The 17,804-nt window shown below is 37.7% G+C and overlaps 1 protein-coding gene and 1 pseudogene across 3 annotated transcripts in view; one reads left to right on the top strand and one right to left on the bottom strand.

Moving 5' to 3' along the window:
- The window catches only part of PPP2R5E (protein phosphatase 2 regulatory subunit B'epsilon), a 150,268-nt gene that overhangs the window by 98,624 nt on the left and 33,840 nt on the right, over positions 1-17,804 (top strand). For all 3 annotated transcript variants that reach the window (XM_020914283.2, XM_020914282.2, XM_020914285.2), the window contains 2 exons: positions 6,315-6,416; positions 12,655-12,747. In XM_020914283.2, the coding sequence (XP_020769942.1) occupies positions 6,315-6,416; positions 12,655-12,747 (195 nt within the window). The remainder of the gene's footprint in view (positions 1-6,314; positions 6,417-12,654; positions 12,748-17,804) is intronic.
- Positions 15,239-17,016, bottom strand: LOC110151047 (Golgi apparatus membrane protein TVP23 homolog B pseudogene; annotated as a pseudogene).

Here is a 17,804-nt window from a genome sequence, read left to right as displayed (position 1 = left end):
TTTTTCACTCTCCTCTTTTCACCTTCATCAAGAGGCTCCTTAATTCCTCTTTACTTTTTGCTCTTTGAGTAGTGTTATCTGCACATCTGAGGTTATTGATATTTCTCCTGGCATTTCACATGATGTTCTCTGTGTGTTAAGTTAAATAATCAAAGTGACAACACACAGCCTTGTTGTATCCCCATTTTGAACCAGTTATCTGTTCCATGTGCGGTTCTAAGTGTTGCTTCTTGACCTGCATACAGATTTCTCAAGAGACAGGTAAGATGGTCTGCTATTCCCATCTCTTTAAGAATTTTCCACAGTTTGTTGTGATCCACACAGTCAAAGGCTTTAACGTAGTCAGTGAAGCAGAAGTAGATGTTTTTCTGGAATTCCCTTGCTTTCTCTATGAACCAGCAAATGTCGGCCATTTAATCTCTGGTTTCTGTCCCTTTTCTAAACCCAGCTTGTACATCTGGAAGTTCTCGGTTCCAGTACTGCTGAAGCCTAGCTTGAGGAATTTTGAGTCAAACTTTGCTAGCATGAGAAATGAGTGCAATTGTCTGGTAGTTTGAGCATTCTTTGGCACTACCCTTCTTTGGGATTGGAATGAAAACTGACCTTTTCCAGTCCTGTGGCCACTGGTGTGTTTCCAAATTTGTTGCATGTTGAGTGCAACACTTTAACAACATCATCTTTTAGGACTTTAAATAGCTCAGCTGGAATTCCATCACCTTACTAGTCTCTTAACACCATCTGATTCTAGAAGCATTTCAGTGGAATCACCTACCCTAGGTTTTCTGTCTTTAAGGAGAAGTATTAACATCCAGATTTTAATACCTGTTCCTCGCACTCCCCCAGCTTTGCTTTCTGTCCTTATCACTACTTTCTAGAGACCAAGCCAGTGCCTTTAAGCCTTTATTTTGGTCCAACTTTCAGTGTTTATTTTAATATTGTTGAAATGAAAATGAATTAGACTTACCTCAAATACACTTGTTTCTTAATTTTTTTCTTTGCATTGACCCCAGTATAGATTAAAATAAAATAGTGATAGTATACATTAAAAACTTTTGTTCATTTCTGGTAATTCATTTTGAAAGAAAGAAAACAGAAGGCTTAGGGCTAGAACCTCATACATTTACATGTATTAATAGTGACAATTTGTGACTTTATAAATACCTGGATGCATTTTAATCTTGCTACATAGATGCTTTAAAAATTTCTATGCAGTGAGGAGTGATGCTGGTGGCTACTTGTGGTCATGATATATTTGCATAAGCATGCAACTGCCAGTTCATTTTAATTCAGTCGCTCAGTCGTGTCCGACTCTTTGTGACCCCATGGACTGAAGCACGCCAGGCCTCCCTGTCCATCACCAACTCTTTGAGTTTACTCAAACTCATGTCCATTGAGTCAGTGATGCCATCCAACCATCTCATCCTCTGTTGTCCCCTTCTCCTCCTGCCCTCAATCTTTCTGAGCATCAGGGTCTTTTCAAATGAGTCGGCTCTTCGCATCAGGTGGCCAAAGTATTGGAGTTTCAGCTTCAACATCAGTCCTTCCAATGAACACCCAGGACTGATCCTTTAGGATGGACTGGTTGGATCTCCTTGCAATCCAAGGGACTCACAAGAGTCTTCTCCAACACCACAGTTCAAAAGCGTCAATTCTTCATCACTTAGCTTTCTTTATAGTCCAACTCTCACATCCATACATGACTACTGGAAAAACCATAGCCTTGACTAGACGGACCTTGGTTGGCAAAGCTTCTATTAGTTACCTATTTAATTGTTACCTACTTAATAATCCTTTTAAAACCTGGCTGTAAATCAGAAGTGACTGCCATGATAAAGAAAGATTTAATGGAAGCATATTTATTATTTTGGACAGTGGTTTTTAACCATTTTAGAGTCTGAAAGTCTTTCAGGAATCTGATGAAGGCAACTGGGTCTTTTCCCAGGTTGGACTCACACATACATAGTGCTGGCTAAGACTTCGGGAATTTAGAGAACTGTCTCCCTCACGCTTTTCATCCAAGGATGACCCAATTTTAAACTCATGATTTTGCAGCTGAGCTGTATAGTTCAGCTGGTCCATTCATTCAGTCCTTCAACCATTCATTCATGAGGTAGACCCTAGACATTGTAAGAGGCTCTGATTTTTAACTCTCCTGACAATCATAATCTTTTTCAAACAAATTCAAGAGCTTGTTTTTATCTTGAAATTAAAGGCAAAATGCACATACTGCATGTCTCTAACTTAGGCTTTTTATGGATTTAGAACTTACTTGGTGTCAAGAGGATGAACAGCAGCTACTGAATTTCATCCATATTCCTCTTGCTTTAATACAGCTTTTCTTAATTTCCTTTTTGTTTTTGTGCTGTGTGATCAGTTGTTTCTGACTCTTTGTGACCCCATGGACTATAGCCTGCCAGGCTCCTCTGTCCACGAGATTCTCCAGGCAAGAACACTGGAGTGGGTTGCCATTTCCTCCTCCAGGCAGTCTTCCTGGTCCAGGGATGGAACCTATGTCTGTTGTGCCTCCTGCATTGGCAGGCAGATTCTTTACCATTAGTGCCACCTGAGTTATCCGTATCTGCTCTTATCTGTGTCGTTGCAGCTGACGCCATTATAGCTCAGTTGGTAAAGAATCCGCCTGCAGTGCAGGAGACCCTGGTTCAATTCCTAGGTCAGGAGGATCCTCTGGAGAAGAGATGGGCTACCCATTCCAGTATTTTGGGGCTTCCCTTGTGGCTCAGCGGGTAAAGAATTCTCCTGCAATTCAGGAGACTTGGGTTCCATCCCTAGGTTGGGAAGATCCTCTGGAGAAGGGAAAGGCTACCCACTCCAGTATTCTGGCCTGGAGAATTCCATGGACTGTATAGTCCATGGGGTTGCAAAGAGTCGGACATGACTGAGCGACTTTCACTTTCATTATAGTCACATCATCTTTCCCTCTAAATCTTTACTTCTGACATCTCTTTGTGTTTCAGTATAGTGATTATCTTTAATCCTGTACAGTGTCCTACTGAATCGATGTGCTTCTCTAATGTTGGACTTAAAGGTTATTCCCAATTTTACACTCTTTGGAGAATGTTGCAAATGATTGCTTTAAATAGTTTTATCAGTCTTGTCTTAGATTAATTTCTTAGGATGGATTCTCAAGGATGGGAACAATGGTTCATTCATTCACGACATTTTTATTAAGCAACTATGATGTGCCAGGCAGAGTGAAAGGCTGACTTGATTTGCTTTGACATTCTTTCCATTTGTTCTAGAGAACTACTTAATTAGTTGAGTTGGCTATTAATTGTCCAGCCCAGTAGATCCTTGCTTCCTCATTACTCACGGTGAATGTTTAGGAGTATACTGAATAAAGCATTGTAAGGAAGGCAGATCTGAAGACGTGGCAGTGTGTGGCTAAGTGAGATGTACATGCCTTTAGAACTCTTTGCTGTTTGGATTGCTTACACAATTCAGCATTCTTTTGATGTGACAATAATTGAGAGATGAAGCTTTGACCAAAAGCTGTGCAGAGCTGAACATCTTAGGTTAAATAACCTACGCTTATTTAAGTCACTCAAAAATTTAAATTGAAATTTGGCTAAAGCAAACACACACACTTGTATTATATATCCAAACCTTTTTGTGAACATTTATTGGGAGACTCATATGTGCCAAGAAAACAAATGTGAATATGACATTGCATATTCCTAATTAGTGGAAAGAGACAAATATGTAAACAAATATTTGCTGCAGCCCAATATTTCCCCACCATAAAAGAGTTTGAATGTCAAAGAATACAGAGGAACAGAAATTTCTGTCTTTTTACCCAGATTTTTTTTTACTATAGAAGATGTGTTTCCTTTCTCTCTTTTCTCTTTCTTTTTATAAATTAATTTTTATTGAAATATAATTGTTCTTCCTTCTGTGTTTTACTTTTGCATCTTGTGGGGAGGAAAATAAAACTTGTTACAGAGTACAGTAAATATAAATGATGTAGTAGAGATGAAAACTCAGTTTCTGCAATAGACGCATAGTTGAATGAAGATTCAAAAGCAAGTAATTAAAAGATTTTTGCTCTTTTGATTACACAGTGTGACTGGCTGGTTGAAGAGAAGTCATTTATTATTATCTGAAAAGTCACTGGTTTCTTTGTAAACATAATTTCTAATAATCATTAGAAGGGACAAAAGTAAAATAACTGTGTGTGCTGTATAAGCTATAATCAGTCACTGCAAAAATATTCTAGCATGATAATTTTATTTTTCAGTCATCTAAGTTAAAGAGGAGCAAAAGAATTAGTCTACCCACTTTTCTAGAACACTGGAGTGGAGCCTGACAGCTTGGGTTCAGTCCTAACTGCTGGTTACGAATGTTAACTTCAGCTCTCAACACCTGTGCTTCTGTTTCCTCAATGGTGAATTGAGGGTAATGATAGTACTCGCTTTATAGGGCTTCTGAATCTAGTAGATTCTGCTCTGGAGGAGGATCTTGGTCCTTCTCAAGCAGCATTTGCTGCTTGGTCATCTTCTTTCCCTTAAGACACTCATTTCTCCTAGCTCTTAAGATTCTCAAACCTTTTTTTTCTCCTACTTCCTACTCCTTTCCTTTTGTCTTTCTTGTCTCCCCCTACACCCATGTCTGGTTTCTAAATGATGGATATCTGAAGGTCCTTTCCCTTCTTCCTATTTATTCCTTTCAAGAAGATCCCTTAGTCCCGTGGTTTCAAATATCTCTACATGCTGATGAGTCTGTATAGATCTCCAGTGCTGACCTGTCTACCTCTGAGATTACAGGTTCATGTGTCTGGTTGGCTCCTGGATATTGCTCTTTTAACATATTTCTAACTGGATCTCTGGACGTCCCCACTAAAGCCAGCAAACAAAGGAAACGTTTCCCTTTCGCAGTCATTTTCATCTTGACTAAATGACCTTGCATCTATGACTCATTCTCGAGTCTTTCCTTCCGTTCACCCCATACTTCCAAGCCAGCAGCAAATACTACCTCCAGAATATATTTGAATCAGTCTATTTCTGTCTTCTCTGCTAGCCATCATCATGTCTTGCCACTTTCATAGTCTTTTTACCTGTCCCCTTCCTGTCTGTCCTATACATAGCTGCCAGAGGGATTGTTTTAAAAGTAAAAATTGAACTGTATCCTTTTTCTGTTTAAGATCCACTAATGGCTTCCCATTGCACTTAGAGTAAAATCAAGTCTTTCCATAGCTTACACATCTGAGTTCAGTTACCATATCTAGAAAATAGAAATAATTGTGACTTTAAACTAGAATATAAACTCCTGGAGGGCACAGATTTTTATCTACTTCATTCACTGCTATTGTCCCAGTGCCCAGAACAGTGTGTGTACGTAATGAGCACTTAACAATTATTTGTTGAATGAGTAAATACATTCAGATTATATGAGCCTTTCCTTTTCCCTCTTTTAGAACAACATATTATAGCCTAGTATTTTCTCTACTATATAGAAGGTTCAGCAAAGGCTTCTGGTACAATATCTACCCACCCCTTCCTTGTTTCTTTTGCATTTGTTTGTTGGCCCTAAGGCTCCAAGATCTTAGTTCCCCAAACAGCTATTGTACCCTTGTGCTCTGTAGTGAAAGCTCAGAGTCCAAACTGTTGGACCATCAGTGAATTCCCTCCCCACCCCTGTTTTATTTTTTAAATCTGAGGATGCATTTGAGTCATTAGGGGAGGATACATAAGTAATAGAACAAGGAACAGAATAGAAATTGGAAGGAACCCTGGGAAGGTCACTGCAAAATAGTAGCAGCGACATTACACAGATGTGTCTTACTCTGGTCATTTTCACTGTTGTACAAACCAGCTGAGAGCAGATTAGATATGATTGTAAGGACTCTAGGTTCTGAAATAGTTTTTCTGATTTGCTTTTTGTAAATGCCTGAAATTTATCGTTAGTGTGACTGTAAACCCGCAAATTGTGAATAAGCCTGAGAAGGGAAATACATGAAGCCCATTAGCAGTTATTTATATTTTAGTGGAAATTGATTAATGAGAAGCTTGCTTGACGGGTAAGTAATGCAGCATAAGCTTTGATGGAAGGCATAAAATCGCAGGGACCTGGGGTGGAGATGGCTTTGTAAGCACTAGGAATACTGTTCAAGAGGGTGGAAGGTCTGCTCTATTTCCCAGCTTTTCTTGGAGCTGGTCCTGGCCTCAAAGCTGGGTCTCCTCCCAGTTTGGTGGTGTTCTTGTCATCTGGGTTCCCTTTGGCTGGCCGCAAAGACCTTGTGTAAGGCTGCCGAGGAGGTGATTCCATTCCAGCTAACTCTGCTGCTTGTTTATTTTTAGGTATCTTGCAATATATTCAGAACTCTCCCTCCTAGTGACAGCAATGAATTTGATCCAGAAGAAGATGAACCTACCCTTGAGGCATCATGGCCACACTTACAGGTACTTTGAGCTAACATTTGTTCTAAAAGAAAGATCCATTAATCCATGAGCTGATTAGCATGGGAATTCCTTGACGGCCTTTATTCACCAAGAAATCAGATTAAGAGTACATTACTGGAAAGCTGAAGGATAGTTTTTATGTTTCTTACTCTTGATAATTGGATGCCAGAACAAAATAGTAAGTATTATAATGCTTTAGGGTGGCCCCTCCCGGGTTGCACACTCGGCCAGCAGTTTTTTTTTAGCATTTCTGTGATCTTCCCGCTGGAGCCTCAAACAAGAACAGAACTATTTCACGTTAATATTAGTTAGATGTGATTAGGTCACAGAGTACATACCTCATTTTCAGCAGTTAGGTACCCTGGGGACTTTGAATGCCTATCTTTGTGATAACCACGATTGTGTTTCTTTAGCCTGGAAGGACAAAAACAAATTGCAGTAGCTGTTTCACAGTGTCATAAGGAGGAGCAGTAGCTGAGAAAAAGCTTGTGTGAAGGCCAGTTTTGCTCTGTTTCACTGAGAAGGCCATGTTTTCCAATTACCCTCATGTGCCAGGACAGATTAGGACCATCCCTGTATCTCCTTTCCCAGCATTAGGCCCATTTGTACTGTGTTGAGTTATCCACACCAGCCCTTCATCATCCTCCTTTCTTGACTGCCTTCTTTCAAGACCAGACTTTCTCAAATGAATGGAACAAGGAAATGTGAGTACAGTGAACCTTAAGGCCAGTTTTTCCGCTCAGTTAGGTTGTTCTCCAAGGCTGGCTAACAGCTAGTAAGGAGGGAGGGAATGATGGAGAAGGAATATGACCTTGTACATTTTACGGGACGCCCAAGCCACTGCATCTTTGTAGCAGTGTGCTTATGGTTACTAGTTGACTTTTCTGAAGGGCAGAAAACTGTAGCAGGGAGAGTAGGTCTAGAGAATTCTAAGGGTTTATTTTTTTCCCTGCTTCAGAATTTTTGACATACATTTGCAACTTTCCCTGTCCTGCTTTGGCAGCTCAAGGTTGCCGCAGATATATACGTAATGCTCTTTCGCCTAGTTATATGGAGAGCTTTCAGGGCTGTTTTCTCAGCTCTCACCTAGGCATGTCATACATATATATTCCTGCTATGATTGCCACATGGAGTAAATTAGTTAAAACCCTATAGTCGATTTACTATCTTAGATGCTTGATTTTTTTTTTTTCCTCAAGGTGCCAGACATACTTTCTGCAGTCTAAGAAATTTGGGAGACTGATTTGTACTTTTCATGGTGGATCCCAGATTGTGACCCAAAAAAAAAACAAAAAACCAAAAGCAATAACTCTTGGGGATTTTTTGTCATGTCTTATTCTTCATGCTTGGCATCAGGTCACAGAAGTGCAGTATTGTCTGGAAGAAATTTAAAAAACAAAGCAAACAAAAAGATAATTTTCTCAGAAAAGTCCCACATTGTGTAGTAGAAAAGACGAGGAGGGAAATGCCTTCAGGGCTTCAACTTGTTGTCTGGTCTACATTCTGAAGAAGAGACAGTAGACCATTCTTACTATTTGCAAGAGCTTTTGAATACTCTAAATTATGATCGCCATAGATATAAATTTCCCCTAAAGTATGATAAAGTTTAATTCAGCTTCCTTCGTAAGCTTAATGACTCTATAAAACATGGGACTAAATTAATTTCTAAAGCTGTTAAGCTGAATTCCACCACCACAAATGTCAGGCTTACACCGTGTCATCAGTACAGAAACATTAACCATTAGTTCATCTGAAACTCTTAAAACCAAAGCAACAGTGAAGAGTGATGCTGAGATCTGTGCCTTTGGAGATCTAAAGTAACAAACTGTTTTCCAGAACGCGCTGGTTTCATCTCTGTTGACATGTGTTTCAGCCTGTAGTTCTCTCAGCCCTTCTTTAGCTCAGGGGAAAACATGACTTAGACTAGATCAGGTTCCGCGAAGGCTCAGTTGTAAAGAATCTGCCTGTTAATGCTGGAGACTTGGGTTCAATGCCTGGATTGGGAAGATCCCATGGAGGAGGAAATGGCAACCCCCTCCAGTATTCTTGCCTGGGAAATCACAGGGACAGAGGAGCCTGATGGGTGTAATCCAAAGGACCGCAGAGAATCAGACACAACTGAGCACACACAAACATACAAAAGAAACCTACATCAGAAAAGATTCTAAAAAAGAGAGAATATATATATATGTGTGTCTGTATCATTTTGCTGTACACCTCAAACTAATACAACTTTGTAAACAAATTATACCCCAATAAAATTAAAGAAAAAAGAAACCTCTTAAAATTCACAAAGCAACCTTCATTCATAGCAAAGGTCAAGTCAGTAGGCACTCTGGCCTTCACTCTCTTTGGCTTTCTGTATGTCTTTGTACTGGTTCCTGACTTGTCTCATGAATTCTGTTTTCTTTGTGCATTCTGACTCCATGAATCAGTCACTGTTCCATTTTTACTGATGGGTGGTTTTAGCACTGAAAGACCCTCGATGGATGTTTCAGAAATCTCCCTTTCTGTCCGTGATAGGTCTCTCTTGTTGCAGCGAGCCATCACTACTATTCAACATCTTACTTTATGATTGATCAGACAATTGATTTTTCCTAACCGAAACTGCATGTTCTTCAACCTTTTCACTTTTTTGTAACTCCAGCATGTACAGTGTGTTGCTGCTTCTGGACCACATTTTACAAGGAAACAGTGAAGTTGCTCAGTTGTGTCTTGACTCTTTGCGATCCCATGGACTATTGCCTACCAGGCTCCCCTGTCCATGGAATTTTCCAGACAAGAGTACTGGAGTGGGTTGCTGTTTCCTTCTCCAGAGGATCATCCCGACCCAGGGATCAAACCCAGGTCTCAGACATTGAGCCACCAAGGAAGCAAAACACAGTAAACACAAGTGTTTATTACCAAATCTCAGACAATAGAAGAGAAGAAACCACACTGGTTGTTGGGTGCTTGGCTGCGTTCATTGCTTCCACTAATTGTCTGCTCCTGCACACTTTGATTTTAATTTAGGCTCATATAGTATTACTCATAACAAATTATGAATATTTGAGGATATTTAAAAATAAGAAAAAAGGTTAAATCTGCTCTGTGTGTTTTGTTTGATCTTTTCTGTTAGTGGTATCTTTGAAACTTTCATCCCATGGTTACCACGGTTATTCTTTGCATATTTTCTGAAATTTGTTCTATATTTCTAGTAGAATATGATTTTGTAGGACTTCCATTTACAATTAAGGGGTTATTTGTAATATTTTACACTTTAGACTGAAAATCTGGAATGCTTAAGTCTTCTTACTTATGTTCCTTGGAGAATTCACTTATGTGACCTTGAAAAGTAATTTATTCTCCCCAGTTCCTAGTCTTTTCCTTTAGAAACTCAAGGGAGATTTTTGATTCTGAGGTAAAATTGGTAAAAAAGAGAGCATTTATGCTTATTAATAAATGTGTCTGAAGTATTTCCACCAAACTTTTTTAAACCATAGCCGCTTTCAAGAAGGGAGAAGATGCTTTGCCAATCCCACCAGAAAGCCCTGCCAGCCCACAAGTCGGGTCTGGAAGATGGAAATCTCTCCATTTTGTGGGAGTCAAAAGAGAGTTGAAACCCTCTTTCATGAGTTATTTGAATAATGCTGATGTAAAACTATTGGTAAAACTATAAGTTGAAAGATTAGTATATTGAAGAAAAGAAAAATTCTTCTAGGGCACGTTTGAACTCGGGTGTTATTATGACTAGAAGTACAACTTGGCATTTTTCAGATCACAGGGAAGAAGTTTTTCTGAATCTAGAGTTTCAGAGAGCAAAATAGAATTTTATGGAAAATTTAAATGCTAATGTGGACACCTAATGTAAGTGTTACATTAGAGTCTAAAGTCACAAGATCTCATTTAGGTTAGTGCTATCTGCAGACCATTAGGGGGATCCTGAGATCAGATTTTCAGTGGCCTGCAAAGTCAGAATTAGTTTTATAACAATACTGCTTTATCCTCTCTTTTTACTGTGTTGGTATTTGCCCTAATATTTGTAAAAGCGATGGTGGTTGAAATTGCTGTTTCCTTATTAACAAAAATCAAATGTCAAACTGACTTAGTAGTTGCCTTCTCTACTGCCATGCACTTACAATTTAAAAAAATCCAATTTCAATTAAGAATGTCCTTGAAGAGCAGCAAAAATTATTGATTTTATTTAATCTGGACCTTTGAGTACATATTAAAAATAACATTCTTCATGGTGAAATGGAAAGTATGCATAAAGCCTGCTGAATCTTTGTCTTGTGCTAAATAAAGCATTTGTGTGATTGTCTGAGCTGCATATTAAAGTAACTATTCATAAAGTATCATTTTTACCTGAAAGAATACCTGACAAACTATGGTTATTCTGACTTGGGTACTTAGTAAATGTTTTCTGTGAAACAAACAAAGAAAACAGTTGTTTTCCCACTGATAAAATTAGAGCATTCAAGCAAAATTTAGAATTAGAATTTTGGAAAATTTGTATCTGTCCTTTATCTGTCACCTTGAGCTTTATAGCTCCCCAAAGCTTAAAGACTTAAAAAAAAAATTGGAGATATTAAAAAAAAAATTGGAGATATTAAGGAATGTGACTTTTATTGATACTGTGTAATAAAATGTGCCAACATTTGCAGTAACTCAGTGAACCAGTATTTTCCAGTTGACCAATGAATGATGTTAAGTAACCATGCATGGGTAAATATCATCCAAAGTGCAAGATAGATGACTGGTATTTAGTGTAACAGTGTAACAGCTTGAAGATAGAGCAGATAAGAATCTGTCTTCTAATATGACATTAAAGAGATGTATAAAAGCAAAAAGTAATATTCCTTTTCTTAGTAACTTTTTTGAAAAATAAAGTTGTTTTTCACAAAAATATATTAGTTATGTTAGCGTGTGATATGTTTTATTGTTCTGAATAATAAATATATTAAAATAAATATAAATTTGCAATTATATATTTATAAAATAAATAAAAATATATTAAAGGTTTTGTGTTTATTTCTACTTCTATATCTCATGTAAACAAAAGCGTTTTGGAGTCTTCAGTAATTTTTCATTATGAAGGGGTGAGACTAAAAAGTTTGAGAATCCTGTTTTAGGCAGTAATGACAGTAGTGATATATGTTAGCCACTGTGTAGGGGCTTTATGTGTATATTATTACATTTAATCTTAGGGATTATCATTTGCATTACACAGTTGAAACAACAGACTAGGGTTACACAGTAAGGGGTAGAGCTAGGTTTTCAACCCAGTATCTGTCTCTTGAAAGTTCTGGTTTTAATATACTTTTGTATATGTGCTACACTACTATTTAATGTATGCTTTAACATAGGTTTATTTTGCAAAGCATGTAAACAGTGATGCCCCACTGTTTTCTCAGAAGTTATTTGAGGTTGACTCTGTGGATGAGAATATTCTTACTCTTTGCAGATGAGAACATCCTGACACACTCTTACATATTATTGTTGTTGCTAGAGGAGCGTAAATTTCCATAAACTTTCTGAAAGGAAATTGGTAATGAATGTTGATAATCCTGACATGTTTGGATATCTTTTGATCTACCAATTTCCCTTTAGAAATATTTTCTCATGAAATAATTGATCAAGTGCTCACTGATGTATGTTATATAAGGTACATTGTGGTGTAATTTAATTGAGTAGTAATTTAAGAACTATTTACATGTCTAAGCAGAAGATATTGATTAAAGTAATTACAAATAATGGAATTATTCATTATAAATTATCTATAGTGGACTATGCTTCTGGCTACTAAGAATGGTAGCATAGATATTGTTGGCACAAATTGACTATATTGTTTAGATGGTAAAAATAGTTTGAAAACTATATTTTATATATGTGTGTGTGTGTGTATATATGTGTGTGTGTATATATATACATATACATATATTTATAATACATTGGTATGTTGTAGAGGTATAGAAAAAATCAGGAGTTTTATACATTAAAATGTTAACAGTGGTTAACTGAATGATGAGATTTGGGGAGGTTTTTATTTGCTTTCTTAGGCTGTGTTTTCAGATTATAAATTTAAAAAGCTAAAAATCATAACAGCAACTGTGAGCTTCAAGAAAGGCTAGCACTGCTAGTTGATTGATACTTAAACACACTAAACCCTTGTCAGTTTTAGTATTAGAGCTTTTTATGGTTTTTAATACTGTTCTCAGTGAATTATAGTTTGAGATTAACAATAATCTGTTTCTTGCAGCTTGTATATGAGTTTTTCATACGGTTTTTGGAAAGCCAAGAATTCCAACCCAGCATTGCCAAAAAATACATAGATCAGAAATTTGTATTACAGGTAAGTATATTCTTGTCATTGTGTGTATTTGTTTTTCAGTTGATAATACTTTATCTCATTTTCTGTAGATGTTTGTTAAAAAATCTTATAGTGACAGTTATATCATCCCATGAACAAATATATATACGTAAATTTATTATTGCCCATTAAAAGTAATAGGTACCTCTTTAATTTATTGTACTGGAAATTAATTACATTTTAAACAACAAGGAATTCTAATGCCTAAATCCCTGCAATTTTCTTTCTTAAAATGTAATTATAAAGGAATTTCATTTATATAACTCTAGTTTGTGACTCTTTATATAATTTGAAAACTTCTATTTGCATAAGGATTTTAAACTGTTTCATACATCTGTTAAAACTGAGTAGGCATGGTCTAGAGCATAAGTAAGCTTTGGTAAGTAATCAAAGTCAGGGTAATAGTAAGCTTTCATAGCTAGGAAGTAGCACAGGTTAAGACTTAAGATTCCCTTGAAGAGATTAACTCTCACCTGTCTGTTTGGAACTTCTCAGGTACCTACATATTTTTCTTGAATGTCATTTTACATTTATAATTATGGATCATATCTGTTTACTCCAGACCTGGGGTCCGTTCTTGGTGCTCTTGTTGACAGTCATCTGTAAAAATGGATACTTCAGCCAACTGATGTATGGATTGTTGTAGCTTCTTTCTAAGTGATGAATGAGATGCCTTATGTAGAAAAAAATAAGTATCTCCTAGTGAGTCAGTATGCAGAACTTCAAATTTAAAACATTGCTTTGGCAGGAAATTGATCTTCTGGTCTTACTGGATAAAGGTTGATGACTCAAGTGATGACCTCATTCCCCTTTCTTAAATTAATACGTTTAGAATTCTGGACATATGAGGCTGAGAAGTTTTGGAAGAGTGAGATTTGATATTTGTTGTTCAGTCGCTCAGTTGTATCTGACTCTGTCACCCCATGGACTGTAGCATGCCAGGCTTCCCTGTCCTTCACCATCTCCCAGAGCCTGCTCAAACTCATGTCCATTAAGTTAGCAATGCCATCCAACCATCTTGTCCTCTGTCGTTCCCTTCTCTTCCTGCCTTCAATCTTTCCCAGCATTTGATATTTAGAGAGGTAGATAACTAAGTAGATTGATGGTTCACTGGGAAATAGGTAGATTGGTCCAGATCCTTATCCCAAAGAGGTAACATGCATTTCAGGCAGAACAAAAAGCAAAACATAACAGGTCTGTGTTTGTATTGGAAAGTCCTTGCATTTCTACAGCACTGTATAGTTGTCAAAGCACCTTTATATGCATTATTTAATTTGATGTATACAATAATCTAAAGCAGATATGGCTAAGTTTTATACCCATTTTGTAGATAAATAAATTTGAGGTCTAAAAAAGTTAACCAGATTTCCCACACACATGTCTGTCTTATTCAGGTTTTCTGTCTCTTATACCATGATGCCTCCTTGTGATTCCCTTCACTATAACTTGGAATGACCTCAAGGCAGGAGTAGCCCCCATCTCTCAACATGGGCGAAATGATAAGGTTCTCTTACATTTATGGTAAATTGAAGTGCCCAAGAGGATCAGATAATTATTCAGCAGTAGACACTGTGTTTAGTTGACATGGAAACAGTAAATCCTGCAATCTTACTATGAAAGCCAGTGCTTTTCTTACATGAAAAACATGCAGGGCCCAGTCAGGGTGCTCTCTGTGGTTGATGATACTGATGATAATAAAGCTCCTAAAATTAAAACATCAGAGAAACCCAGACTTGGAAGGGACATTTTGGTTTGTCTCTTCTAGTTCTTTATCCATTGAATCAGTTTCCTTTGAGGCCCTGGTCAGGGGTAACTTCTGCTGGTTCTTTTTCAGTGAGGAAGGGTCACATACTTAGGCAGGTTCTTCCCTTTTTGTTAGAAAGTTGTTTTTTATGTTGAATCTCCCTATACCTCATATGCCTTTGGCCTTATTTCTTCAATAGAGTCCCTCAGTGTATCACTAGCCCAGGCATAACCTTTTAGGTCCTAGAACACAGCTTTTGTATTTACCTCTCACCTCTTTTTCTCTAAAGCAGCAGTTACAATTCAGATGCTTGTAGGCTCATTTAAAATAGTCTGGGGGCTAGATTCAGACGATAGGCGACTAGTTGCTACTGAAGGGAGCTTTGACTGTACCTCTTTCATCAGTTCTTGCTAAATAATGTTTTTTTCCAAGAGAAATTTTTTTCTCCCAAATTTGCTTTTTTGGTGAAATTTTCTCATAGTTTAAAAACCCTATTCAGAGTGAAGTAAAGCCATCTGCCTCATGGATCTAGCCTTCCAGCTGTCAGTATGCATTCTTTGCTCTAGACTGAGTCCTTAGTATCTGTCTCATTTGTTAGTTTTTGAAGTCTTCAAACATGTGTCCGTTTGTCTTTAAGGATGACATCTAGATCTGAACACAGAGCTCTGAGCTTGGTCAGTCCAATGGAACTTAGAGTTGGGGTCTGCATTCCTTGTCTGGATACTAGGGTTCTTTTTTTTTTTTTTTTAAACAGTAGAGTTTTATACAAATATAAAGTTATGCACCTTCAAAGCTCTCACTCCAATAAAGACACTCATTCAATTAAACAAAACATCTTCAAAAAATTTTTAATAATGTATAAATACAGTCACAAAATAATCCATTGATTAAAACAAAGTTTATAGTACCTAGGACAGAATTCACAGATGCCTACAGTATTTTGCAGATTGCTACATATGTTGTTTTAAGAAATACCATTAATACAAATGCATGATTTACAATATCCCTATCACAGCAAGACAAAAAAATAGATTCATAAAATAAAACATCTTTTAGGCATTTACAATGCCAAGTATCGAAATAATTATTCTCACTATGACATAAGAATAATACTCTTTAAGTGGAGAAAGACTTCATTAGGCCGAGGACCACTGAAGAGCTTCTGGGAGTTTCAAAGTAAAATCTGGCTATTCTCCCCCAAAAATAAATAGAACAGCAGCAATCCCTAGGAATCCCATGAAAATACACTATTAATGTTCCTGTTATGTTAACTGGGTCTTGCAATAAAAGACTCATCAATAAGCCAAATTTTTGAAACTAGTTAACACCAACAGCCCAAGTGTGGTTTTTACCTGCCTGTGAATGCCTACGATAAGAAGTTTCACCATGAAGTATATATTAAATGTAAAATTAACCATTATTTCTAATGTACACATTAACCAAAGTGCTCACTCTTACCATGGAAGCAAAAACTTCTAAAATAATCTACAGAAACAGTAGGTAAACACAGAGAGTTTTGAGATCGACTAACAACATCCTTCTGTGTTCTATGAACCAAGACGCAAAGGTCTTCATTTACATGGACATGAACACAAACACTTTAACTTAAGACACAGCGATCTCACAAGACTATGGACAGACACCTATGTATACCATAAACCAAATGCTGACAGTGTTTCTAGCCATACCACAACTTCAAGGCCCAGGTGCTAAAAAGAAGACAATATGGAAAACTACTTTTCCTTTTTCTTAAAGTAAATTTTTAAATGAAAAAACAAACCCCACACTCCTCTTTGCAATAGCTTCTGAGTTCTGAAGTTTCAGTCGAGACCTTCCCTGGGCGGTTCCCCGTGAAAAAAGCACGCAGGCTTTCACTCTCCTGGGGTGGTCTGAGTGTCGCCAGTTGTTTGTCTTAAAAACTGCCTCCCAAGGTACGAGGTGGCCATGCTGGTTAGGTTCTTCCTGCTTCCCACTTTGCACCTGATGTAGCCATACAGGTTGGCCCCTTGCAGCACCAGGCCCATGATAACCACCGCCAACCGCTTTACTCTGAAAGAGAAGAGGGCACTGAAGGCAAAGACCACCCACAGCACAGGACAGGCAACGAGTCCCAACCAGAAGATCCTTGATTCAGCCTCGGAGACGGTCTTACCCTCTTGAGGGGAGGCCTTCCGGGACTCAAACACCCAATGGCTTTTTCCATCTTCATCAATATGATTCCACCAGCGCAGGCCAGCCATTAGTCTACCTGTGACATTCTTGACTGCCCAAAAGTCACATGACAACAAGAAGATAATTGTCACCATACAGGCAATAAAGCTGCTGCTGAACAATTCACAGAGAAGATAGACTATAATTGCACTGACTCGAAAGAATAAATGGAAAAATGATGCCACTGGGTGTCTGATTTTGGATTTTTTCGATCTGTTAGTTGTCTCCTCTTCCGCGTCAAACAGTGAAACATCTTCAGTGTCGTCATTACTGTCCTGCTGCAACATGACGGCTCCGCGCCCGATACTAGGGTTCTTAAAGGAGTCATCTCATTAGCTCTTCTTGCTGTTCTATGACACTGTTAATTTAGGTTAATAAGCTTATGGTCTTAACTGACTTTTTTTTTAAAAAACTTTTTTTATATTGGAGTATAGCCAGTTAGCAATGTTGTGATAGTTCAGGTGAACAGTGAAGGGACTCAGTCATACATACACATGTATCCATTCTCCCCAAATTTCCCTCCCATCCAGGCTGCCACATAGCATTGAGCAGAGAGTTCCTTGTGTTATACAGTAGGTCCTTGTTTGTTATCCATGTCCATCCCAAACTCCCTAACTATCCCTTTTCCCTATCATTCCCCCTGCCGCCCCCACCGGCAGCCATAGTTGACTGACTTCCAATTTAGTTTCATGCATTTTGTCATAAACCCATTTTCATTCTCCCTTGTTCTTGTTCCTTTTGTGATTAGCTTTTTTTATCTTGATATAGGATCCGACATATATTCCTATGAAATATCTTATATCCTCAACCTTCTGAAGTCTTTCTGGGTCTTGATTCTATCACCAACCTTGTTCACTCTGACTTCCATCTGTATCACATTTGTGACTTTCTAAATATGCTAGCTATTGGCTTCATTAAAGCCACTGATTAAAATAGTTAAACTAGCCAGGATGGAGGATAGATGCCTGTGGAGTGCTTTTAGCAACTTCCCTTTATTTTAGCACAGATTCACTAATCAGCAGTCTTCGAATTCCATCCTTGAGCCGGTTAGAAATTGACTGTAGAATTTCATCCTCCTCTGATT

The sequence above is a fragment of the Odocoileus virginianus genome, chromosome 6 (assembly GCF_023699985.2).
Source record: "Odocoileus virginianus isolate 20LAN1187 ecotype Illinois chromosome 6, Ovbor_1.2, whole genome shotgun sequence".
NCBI classification, from domain to species: domain Eukaryota; kingdom Metazoa; phylum Chordata; class Mammalia; order Artiodactyla; family Cervidae; genus Odocoileus; species Odocoileus virginianus.
Note: the sequence above shows the minus strand (reverse complement) of the source record. Positions and strands in the feature narration are given on the sequence as shown.